The sequence below is a fragment of the Otolemur garnettii genome, unplaced genomic scaffold, assembly GCF_000181295.1.
Source record: "Otolemur garnettii isolate 467f Iridium unplaced genomic scaffold, OtoGar3 scaffold00014, whole genome shotgun sequence".
NCBI classification, from domain to species: domain Eukaryota; kingdom Metazoa; phylum Chordata; class Mammalia; order Primates; family Galagidae; genus Otolemur; species Otolemur garnettii.
Window position 1 is genome coordinate 19,393,781 of NW_003852409.1, and position 11,720 is coordinate 19,405,500.

The 11,720-nt window shown below is 43.0% G+C and overlaps 1 protein-coding gene across 1 annotated transcript in view; it reads left to right on the top strand.

The window, feature by feature from the left end:
- Positions 1-11,720, top strand: part of PAPPA (pappalysin 1) — a 282,674-nt gene that overhangs the window by 146,192 nt on the left and 124,762 nt on the right. Inside the window, exons 9-10 of the mRNA XM_012802324.1 lie at positions 500-628; positions 6,204-6,295. Of these exons, the coding sequence (XP_012657778.1) occupies positions 500-628; positions 6,204-6,295 (221 nt within the window). The remainder of the gene's footprint in view (positions 1-499; positions 629-6,203; positions 6,296-11,720) is intronic.

An 11,720-nucleotide genomic window follows, 5' to 3' on the forward strand; every position in this document is an offset into this window, starting at 1 on the left:
TCGCGTGTAATGAGGTTTCTGCTCAGGTTTTTAAACGCGGGAAAATAAGATAATGTCCAGAGAATCTAACATGGCCCTTTCCCGCCTCTGGTCTTTTGCTGATCATATTAATTTTTCCTGGATGGCTTTCTTTCACGCACCTTCATGATGGATCACATGCCATCTGACACTCTTCTATGTGGGTTTTTATAAAGCTTAAAGACAAAAAGCTCCCGGGTAACGTCCGTGGTTATTAATCAGTCAGTTGATGTTGGTTATTATTGCTGTACGTTGTAGTATAGTCCATTATGCTTAGCAGACTGCCTTAACCATAGTAGGCAATAAAAATAAGGTCTTAACCATAACAGACAGTAAAAATTGTTGGATAACTAAATGTGCATTTGGTTTCAAAAGAGCGAGGCTGGCAGCACCTCCTCCAGGGAATCAATTTCCTATCCTCTCCTTGTCTGCCCCCAGTGTTGTATTTGTATAGCTAATAGTCTTCCTTATATTTTTCCAGGAATCTAAATCTTGGCAGTGTGTACCAGTATCAGATCATAACTATATCAGGAACTGAAGAGAGTGAGCCATCCCCTGCTGCCATATACATCCACGGGAGCGGGTACTGTGGTGATGGAGTTATCCAGAAGTAAGTAGATCCACCTGAAGGCAGAAGAGGAGGAGGGATGCCGATTAGGCCAAGAGACGGTTAGGGGGCTGAACAGAGGGAGAATGATCAGATAATGGCCAGAAATGCTTAGGAAATACTCTTCAGTGGGTGAGCTGTGAGTTACCAAGTATCCCAGTAATTTATCAGTTGGTCTTCAAACTTCTGACCTTGGAAGAAAAACATTTTTTTTAGAACACACACATTTCCCAAGTATGTAGTATGGTGTACGATTTAGAGAGAGCTACCATTATGCAGTTATTATCATTTGCTCTTGTTCTTAGTAGTTTTAGGTGTGGTACACGGATTCTCTGAGACTTTTCCATCACAGCCCATGCTGGGTTACCGGGACCCAGTTCTTCCAGGTTAAATCACTTTGACAGGGTTTGCTAGTCACCATTTACGTTTGTTAAAGCTGCATATTTATTTGTTACCTTTATTGTGTTGTGTTATGTCAACAATTTGCAAAATGGGTCAAAGGCTCATAAAAGTAGCAAAGTATTCCAAGTCACTATAAGTTTAAGCCACAAATAGAAAGCAGTCCTGGGGAGGGAATATCGAATGTGAATATAAGTACACTGAGGCAGAGGAATCAGTGGTGAAGACGACAGCCAAGAAAGGAAATTACGATTTCAAGATACAAAGATGCATGTCTAAAAACGGATTTTGTCAGATTATCAGTCTATTCATCCGCTTGTCCTCAGGACAAGATGTTACGTAACTGCCAAACGGGGGCAAGAAGCCATCAAGACATTTGCATTGTTTAAAACTCAATAAATAAACTTCTTGAGTTCTTCTCCTCCAGAATAAGCACAAAAATGTGTTTCTGGCACACAATTGAGAGTTTTGTCTCTAGAGGTGGAGAAGAGAAAAATGATCATTCAAAATTAACTTCCTTATTGCTAAAATGATGTTTCTCAGTGCTAAAGTATTTATTTGCAAGTTGCACTATGGCTAAGAGAGTTCTAAAGCTACTGACAGATTTAATGGTAAACATTATGTGTGGAGATGGCAAAACAAGCTATTGGCAACATTCCTTCATTAAATAGCACTGTTGGGTGTCATATAATATCTGTGCAATATGGAATTACAATGACTATTTCTGTAGCAGGAGGGGTGGTGTAAAAAAAAAAAAAAAAAAGAATGTGCCTCACAGTTGGATGGAACCGCTGACGTGCAGAGCATGAATCAGCTCATAGGTGTAGTTCACGTACAACAAAGACATGCTAGATGACGATTTCTTTTTGTTCATCACTAACTCGAGAAGGGAAGAACCATTTAATGAGTTACTGATGATGTTGTGGTATGGAATGTAAACTGAAAACCTCTACTGTGGGATAAAGGGACCAGCTACGAGTACAGCAAGGATGGTGCAATGACACCAGTAAGAAGAGTTAGCACAGGACTACCCAGCCACACAGACATCAGCCAGGGCCGGCAGTGTGCTTTCTGACGATCATTTAGCATGAAAAGAGATAGGGATGTTGAAAATATGATCATATGAGGACCAGTGACTTACATCTTTTCAACTTGCTGTTCAAAAAGATGGTGGTACCTGGCCAGGGGTGGGTGGCTCACACCTGTAATCCTAGCACTCTGGAAGGCTACAGCTGGGAGATTGCTTGAGCTCTGGAGTTCGAGACCAGCCTAAGCCAGAGCAAGACCCCATCTCTACTATAAATAGAAAAATTAGCCAGGTGTTACAGCAGGCATCTGTACCCCAACTGCTCAAGAGGCTAAGGCAGGAGGATTCCTTGAACCCAGGAGGAAGAGATTGCAGTGAAGTAGGCTGACATTATAGCACTCTACCCTAGGCAACAGAGCGAGGTACTTCCCCTAAATAAATCAATAAATAAATATTTAAAAAGGAAGAAAAGATAATAGTGTGTACAAGATTCTGCTCCCTTCTACCCCCCACCTACTAAAGTATGCCAAGTATTAACAGAAGGGTACTGATTTAAGTTTTTGACGTAGGAATGACATTCATTAAAAATACTGGCACTGCTATGGCAAGTAACAATTATTTTCATGATTTCAAATGGCTGGCTGATGTAATGTATCTCAGGGATGTAGCTGTACGTCTTTAATGTTCTACATCTATAACTTCATATCTGAAATATTGAGACTTTCGTATTGAGGAGATAATGTTAGGATTTTTAAGTGTTAAATGATGGTGCAAATCAGCTGATTGCCAAGAATTTGATTCCTCAAGTGGACTGTGCAGCTGCTTGCTTGTTTGGGAATAAAATTAATGATGTGTTATATTAAATATAACACACAAAGTTGTGTGTACTTAGGATCCACCTCCAAATGTGGCAACAGAAAGAGAATATATAGTTTCCAATGCAACAAAACTGGGGAAAGGAAATTTTTTTACTATTCTGTCTGACATTAAAAGATCGACTTCCAGCTTTTAATACAGCTGTTGTCCGATGGAGTGCTGAACTGCTAAGCAGAGTGATCTCTTTGGAGAAAACGTACCATCATTTGTGAGTCCAAGATTGAGCTGCATATCTAAAATATTTAGAAAACACTTCCAGTCCTTGCTGAGAACATACAATTGTGATTTGGGATTTTCTAATTTGGCACAGTTTTTTTTTTTTTTTTTGGTTTGTTTTTTGAGACAAAGTCTCACTCTGTTGCCCTGGGCAGAGTACTGTGGCGTCACAGCTCACAGCAACCTCAAACTCCTGGGCTCTTGTGATCCTTCTGCCTCAGTCCCCTGAGTATTTGAGACTACAAGTTCCTAGTATAACACCTGGCTAGTTTTTCTATCTTTAGTAGAAGTGGGGTCTCACTCTTGCTCAGGCTGGTCTCCAACTCCCGTGCTCAAGTGATCTACCTGCTTTGACCTCCCAGAGTGCTAGGACTACAGGTGTGAGCCACTGGGCCCATGCACAAATATATTTTTAAAGTCTCAAGATTTGGAGCCTGATTGATAGCTTAGTCTATCCATTTTGGAGACAGAGATGCATTGGGAAAATACTGCAAACAATATTATTGTTCTCTCTGATGTAAAGCTGTTATCATCATCATCGTAATTATTGATTTTAAATAGTATTATTAACTTAATACATTTTGTTAGTACTTTTACCTATAACTAGTATTCTGCACAGGCAGCAGAACTCATTTAGTCACCTACCAAATATTTATTGATATAATTTATAGAAAACACAATGCCGCTTAGGAATATTCCCCTATGGGGGAAAAAAGGACATCTTTGGAGAAAAGGATGGGTATCATCTTAGCCAATAGGATTTTTCATGGGATGATACATGTGTATTTGCTCTATCTATAAGGGAATTGGTAAAGAAATATGGACAGACTCAGCACTGTGTGGGGCTCCTCATAGATGAAGGCTCAGTCCTAAATGAGCCACAGCAACACATTATCCCAATTTCATATCAAGTTCAAAGATAAAGATACTGGATGAATATTATGATAATGATATTTATACACGTTTACTGAGCCTCACTATGTGCAAAACCCTGTGCTACATTATTATCTCCTGAGATCCCCCAACAACCGTACTAGGTAGGTCCTATTATCATACTTGACAGAAAAGGCAACTAACACCCACAGAGATTAAAGAGTTTTTCTCAAGCTTACACACCCAGTAAGTAGTAGGACCATTATGTGAACTGAAAGCCAAGTTCTCATCTGGATTCGCCATCGTATTACCGTGGGATGTTACAACCCTGTGTATCTAACAAGTAAAAGAGCAGCTGCTACTTCCCAGGATGACAGGACTCTGTCACTTCCTATGGGATGTTATGGCATAGAATGGGGGGCTGTCAAGTAACAGGCAAAAACAGTTGAACAAAGTGCTGTGATTGATGGACCGAGATGCCTAGGTATACACAGAAAGATGGCACTTGCTCCAGCCCGAGAGGTCAAAGAAGGTTTCTCAGGACCTCTTTATCTAATGATACCTCTGTCATGCCTAGAAGATAATATTTGGGTGGTGATAGAAAGCAGGTTAGAAATGTTCTCTGTAGCTTAGGAAACCAGCCCTCTTTTAAAAGAATGGAACAATTTCTTCCCAGTCAACCCATGGAACTGCTAGGAAGCACAAGGTGGCCAGCAATTTCCAGCCAGCAAGATTCACTGGCAGACAATTCTGGGACCAGCTAGGAAGGTGGACTTCTTTGTTCTTGGGTTTGTAGACAGGAAAGAACTTGGGTGGCTCTTGGAGATGGATGCAGTGTCCTGGCCATTGATGGTAATTGCATGGCACCACCCTGCTACTCCAACACCTCCTAAAAGCAACAAACATCATCCAGTGTTAATTGCCCTGGTGAAACGAGCCTGAGGCCTCTTCCATGCTGTGACACATCCCAGCTGGTCTTCTGGGAGAGAGGGACAGCTGCCACATATGCTGTAGAGGCCTCCCAAGGCAGAGTGGAAATGAGAACTGTGATTTTCTGGGCATCTACTGCGTGCCCCACACTGTTCCAGTCACATTAAATTACATTCTCACCTTGCACTGAACTCTAAGGATTAGGCCTTATTCTCTCCATTTTCACACATGCGATCCAGTGTCTGTGTATAAGAGCACTGCTCAGTGGAGTTCTCTGCAATGATAGAAACATATTCTGTGCTGTCCAACACAGTAGCCACTAGCCACATATAGTTACTGAGTCCTTATGGCTGCTGTGAAATGTGGCGGCTGTGACTGGAATTTTAATTACATTTCATTTTATTCTTTCTAAATTTAGATCATGATGGGCAAGTCGGAGAGAAGCCAAGTGACTTACCTAAGCTCACATGGCTAGTTTGAAGCTTGGGGTTCTAAAGCTACGTTTTCTGTTTTTAAAGGATGGGGATTTTCCAGAAAGCAACAATCCAGAGAGACTTCCAGGTCTTGTTCCTCCTCCTCCTTGCCTAAGCCCAATTCAAAGAGTGTTGCTCATTTTCTGCCCATCCCAACCTTTGCAAAATCATCTTTGGCAATGGAAATAATTCCAACAAAAACAAGTGGGGGCATTCTTTATTTCGTAATAGCATTGTCCCACAGTCCTCGGAGTTCTGGACACCATGAAATGACATGCCCAATGGAGAAAACAAAACTTACCAGTGAAAGAATGACTAACCTGGAACCCAGGAGTAGAAAAATTGTGCATTGTGGGTGTAGGAAGGTATCAAGGCAGGGAATGCTGAAGGAACAGCATTTACATGATAGAACCTCCAACATGTCCTTTGAATTTGACCTTCTAAAAGCAGAGACACAAAAATGGCAATGAGATTGTCTAGACACTGCAGGGAAAGGTCTGTTCATGAATTTGTGCGTTTATTCATCCATTTCTTACTCCCATCTAGAGAATGAGTGTGAAGCAGGAATTCTACTTCATCATCAGAAACACAAAGTAAAACAAATGGAATCGTATTTTATAAATCTGCACCTTTTACAACAAGTCTTAGTTTGAAGAACTAGAAACTCAAGCAGGGAAAGGGATCTGTCCAGGGTCTCATGAAAGGGTTCATGGGCCAGAGAAGACTTCTCCATGTTGGCCGTCGTTCTGAAACTTACCTGTCCAATTTTATCTTGGTTCTGCAGAGGCCAAGGTGAAGAATGCGATGACATGAATAAAATCAATGGTGATGGCTGCTCCCTTTTCTGCCAACAAGAAATTTCCTTCAATTGCATTGGTAAGTCTCTGCCATTTCTCAGGGCCTGGCTGGAGGAATGGATACCTGGTCAATTACAGTAACAAAAATAGTTATGTCTACATTACGATTCACTTCTTTATGTCACGCATGGGAGTGCCTCCCATGTACTAGCACTGTTTTTAGACATCAGGAGATACAGCAGTGAAAAAACCAACCAACCTACCAACCAGTCAAGCCCTCTTCTTGTAGGTAATGACAAGGACAGATTACTTTTTCTTTGATCAAGCTTTACCTTATAAATATTATTGCTTTTCTTCACACCAGCTGTCCAGGAGGCCTATTATTATAGATGTTTAAGGCTTCTATTCTTATTTCATGGGTGAGAAAAATTAGAAGCTAGAAAGATTATAAAACTTGTCCAGAGTCATACAGGTTAAATGAGACTGAAGACAGGGGCCGAGAACTTGAACATGATTTTGTATGTTTCTCAATTGCCCACTCAGCTCATTTTGGAACAGAACCTCTAGCCAGGATCTTGGAACCACCAGGGTCCCCTCTGTAGACTCCGAACCTTGGGCAGTCTCTCTGATCTGAGGGAGGAGGAATAGCAGACCAGCTTGTGTTTAGAAAGGAAACGTCCTTTTCCCACCTTTGCAGAGTCACTTGGGAAATTTGTTTTCCTCTGCCTTCTTGCAGAGTCTGGCTGATCTTGTTGTTTCAGCCCCACTTGGGAGGCCCTGCCTAGCCCGGGGCTGGTAAACAGACAAGGGTTGGGGGCAGGGATGGAATTTTGAGCTGGCCCAGATGAGATCATACTTCCTTTAAGATGCAAATCGATACCTGAAGATCAAAGGTCCTCCGGCTAATCCCAGGGGCTGGAGGTGAAAACTAATCACAATTCATTTGCAAGTACAAAAGACAGAGGTGCTCTATCTGGAGAGGAAAGGGGCAGCTACAGAGGGGGTGAAAACCTTGGTGGGAAGATTGCTCACTGAAATGCAGTTTTCTAGGAAGACGAAAGGGAAGGAGATGTCCTTGCATCCTGGCATCTGCGGTGCATTACAGAGGTGCATTAGACGTCCTTTCTCCTGGTAGATTGTGAGCTCCGTGAGGGTAAAACCCGTGTCATTTATCTCTTGTTCAATTCTTAACTCACATTTATTCATCATCTACTCACTCCTTGGCACCCAGTGGGGGCTGAGCAATGCAATAGAGGAGCCTGCAGAAGCTTAGGGAGGAAGGACATGGGATGGTTTTAGGCAGGACCTTGGGTTTTTCAACTGCAAAAGGTTTTTTTCTCTCCTCTTTCGCTTTGAATATGGTTGATACTAGCCTAATAGTGCCGTGAAAAGAACCTTGGACTAAAATTAGAGCACCACTGCAGTATGGTGCAGCTGTGCCCAGAATTGCATGAAGCCAGCCAGCTTGCTTTTCAACTTGGGGCCTCAGTTCACCCCCTGTAAATCAAAATGATTGGACTAAATGGACTCTAAGAGTTTTACCTTCACTCTGGTGCGAATTCCGAGGTATGTGACTGACTTCCTCATAATCATGAGCCACACTTGTACCCTCACAGCAGTTAGCATTAGTCCTAGACCGTGCTGGAAGATGCCTGCCTATGCTACTTGCATTCCTGTGGCATGTAACTTAGATGCTTCTGGGAAGAAGTTGGGGTATGTGAAAATGGGATATGATATGCTAAGAGATGTTTGAGTCCTGTCACACATACCCTGTGCTATTTTAGAACTATGTGACTACACAACAATGAAAAAATCTTTTATAGTTAGAAGCTCATTCTCCATGGAAGGGAGTCTGGATACTGTAATAGCCCACGGGCCAAAACTGACCTACTGCCTATAATAGTATATGAAGTTTTAGTGGGACGCAGCCACACGCTTTCATGTACATATTGTCTGTGGATGCTTTCATGATATAGTGACAGAATTGAGTAGTTAAACAGAGACTCTATGGCCCAAACACCTAATCTATGTATTATCCTGTCCTTTACTTACAAAGTTTGTTAACACTTGGTCCATGGATTTGGGACCTTCGATACTCTCGGTTGGTAGGGCCTGGTTGGTACAGACAAGAAATGTATTTGGAACATCAAATGGTAGGGACTAGGAGAGGCTGCTGGAAGTAGCCCTGGACTGAAGTCTAGCCCCAGCTTGCCTTTCCTGCTTGGCCCTTACTTTCCCTTCTATGCTTTGGCCACAGTGATTGTTTTGGATTAGATCTGTGGTTCCCAAAGTGTGTCAACAGGGTGTGTAAGAGGAAAGGAATGAAGATGAAGATGTTACCAAGAGGACGAGACTGGGATACTCATAGATCTATTGTATAAACTATTATTTGCCACCAGATTCTAAGCCTTCTGCTGCCAATAGTGTTTGCTGAGCACCTGTTGTATACCAAGCTCATTTATAAACTCTTTTTCTCATAAAAACTCTTTTATTGCGCTGCTCTTTAAACAGAGGAACCTGATAACCTGGATGGAGTTGAAACCCATTCTTCGTAAAGTATCACAAGAACGGAAAAGCAAATATCCCATGTACTCAATTTTATTATGAAGCCAGTAGATGAGCTAACACATGCTCACATAAGAGGAAAACTTAATTTCATTCAAGTTAGGGGGAAAGGGAGTAGGGGGAGGGGGAGAAGGGGGAATTGGGGGTAATTGTGTCCCACTTAGAGGGCACAAATTAGGGGTGTATGGCACACCTTTTGGGTGCAGAACATAACTACAAGAGGGACTCTACCTATCAAATTCAAATATTGTGACCTGGTTATTTGTACCCTCACAATAACTTGAAATTTAAAAAATAATAAAAAAAAATAAAAAGAGGAAGGTGAGCCATGGGGTAGTGAACCAAATATACACAGTTAAGTGATGGAGCTGGAGTTTAAACCCACAGTCTGACTCCAGAGCTCACTATGGTAAGTGACTTACAAAGAAGATGGCTCCTAGTCTTGTAGGGTTTAGTGGTGAATGAGAAAAATATTGTTATGAAACAATTCACGTAATAAATCAGTGGAATGGTCCGGGCGCCTGTAATCCTAGCATTCTGGGAGGCCGAAGCAGATAGATTGCTTGAGTTTACAGGTTCAAGACCAGCCTGAGCAAGAGTGAGACCCGCCCTCTCTAAAAATAGCCAGGTGTTGTTGCGGGCACCTGTAGTCCAGCTACTTGGGAGGCTGAGGCAAGAGAATTGGTTGAGCTCAAGAGTCTGAAATTGTGAGCTATGACACCAGGGTACTCTACCAGGGGCGACAAAGTAAGACTCTGTCTCAAAAACGAAACAACAACAACAACAACAACAACAAAAATCAGTGGAATGGAACACCAAACTGTCAGTGGTGTGGATAGCATTCAGGGAAGGCTCTCTTACCCCTGTATATCAGGTGGGTTTTATGTTAAAGGTAGGACCTCAGCCATGCCCTTTGATGGGCATCTAGAGTCCCATTACAGACACAGAGATACAGACATTCCAGGAAGAAAGGAGTCGTCCAGGCATCCCAGCTCACAGGGACTACATTCCAAAGACAAGCTCCATAGCTTGACTCTAGAAAACTATCTCCCTCTACAAGGAATGGCTGAAAAATAAACAATGAATCTTTGGCTTCCAGCAGATCTCACTTTTATGAGTCAGAAAAGTGAGAGTAGAGTGTGGGGGCCCTGAGAGGCACTGTTCTTCTAACATTCGTTAAGACAGTGAGTGGTCAAGGTAGTGGCTGAGAGATCAGGCTTGGAGGTGTGGCCTTGGCTAAGCCCTTGATGTTCTCATCCAGAACGTGGTCAAAATGGAATCTATTTACCAATATTTATGGACTTACACTACCTGCATCTCCTTCCAAGACGTAGGGGATAATTCTAATATAGCAGTGTGTTCTCTCAGGGCCCCCGTGGAGCCTGGGCGTGGGCAGACAACCCAGGCCTTCCCTCTTCCCCTCAAACAGACACATGGACCCCCAAGACTTTGAATGAGAAGTTAGTGGTGATGACACATGGAGTCTGCAGAAACCATTTTGATGAGGAAGGTGAGCGTGGCCACGACCCACGCCAGTTACTCAAGTATACGAGGGACAGCATGTAGTACACATATCACAGCTGAAATGACTCTGTGTGGCGAGAGCGCTGCACCTTTTCATAAAACTACTCCGGGGACCTAATCTGGGGCTTGGGATTGGGTTTCAGAGCATGTAAGCTTGGCTCTCCAGCCCTCATAGAGAGTCTTTCATAAGTATCCATTATTTCTAAACAGATGATTTTATTTGCGTGTTTGTTTTGCTTCAGTTACCCAAAGGTGGTCTCTGTTGATTGTTTGTCACTTAGAGTTCCGGCTGAAAATGATTGTCATAGGATGCGGTGAGGTTCCGCCCCATTCCTAGCAAATTAGATGTGCTTGATGCGCATTAGCTATTACTTTTTGCAGTGTGTGTTTGTGGCAGAGGTCTGGGGGGAGGGTGTAGAATCTCAGCCACAGCCACCATTCACGGATACTCACTAGGTGACATGCTCTACATCAAGAATTTTGTTTATGTAGTATGAGCCTATGTGAGGTCTCTTATTTCTGCATGTAGGATCTGAGTTCTATTATGACCTGTGATAACTTGTGCAAGGTCACCATAGCACACAGGCTCTGTATCTCCAGACAGTCATGAGCCCTTGCCTTTTCCGCTGTGCCTCCACATTGGAGTGCCTGCTTCCTTCCTTCCTTTGCTCCTTCTTTTCTTCCTTCCCTCCCTCCTTTCTTCTTCCATCTCTCCCTCCTCCCCCACCCTCCTTCTTCCTTCCCTCCTTTCCTTCCTCCCTCCCACCTTCCTTCCTTTTTTCCTTCCCTTCCTGTCTCTCTCTTTCCTTCCTTCCCCCTTCCCTCCCTACCTGCCTCCCTCCTTTCTTTCTTTCCTCCTCCACTTCCTTCTTTCTCTTCCTCCTCCTTTGAACATTTAGAAGGGCTGATGTTTAAACACCAGCATGAGGGTGGGTGACAGATTTACGGTGACATTCTCATTCACTTTTCAGAAGCCCACACATCCGGAAGTATTCCCGAGATGCCAATATGTTTTTATGCAACACCCCGGGGACTTCCCCTTCCCACTTTCCCAGCCCCAGTCCCCTCAGCCCCCAGCACAGAGTAAGTTCCTTGTTAAAATGAAAACCACCCGTAAGCCCTCTTTGGCCATGCAGGCTTCATCCCTTTCCAATGTGGAAATTATCTTGTCCATTTTCCTTCTTTTAAAAATATAACATACACCAGGCTGTAGGTTTCAGTTTAAAAATGTGATATCAGTAAAATGATAAGTCCCCCAGCAGGCACTGGCTGGAGGCATTGTTCCCCAGTGTTGGGAATTCTGCTCTTAGAGCAGTGAGTCATAAGCCACAGACAGGCTGCTGATAAAAGCTGAAGGAGGGCAGGTAATGGTCAAATTAGTCAGACAAAATGCAAGGGATCCCCAGAAGAGGTGC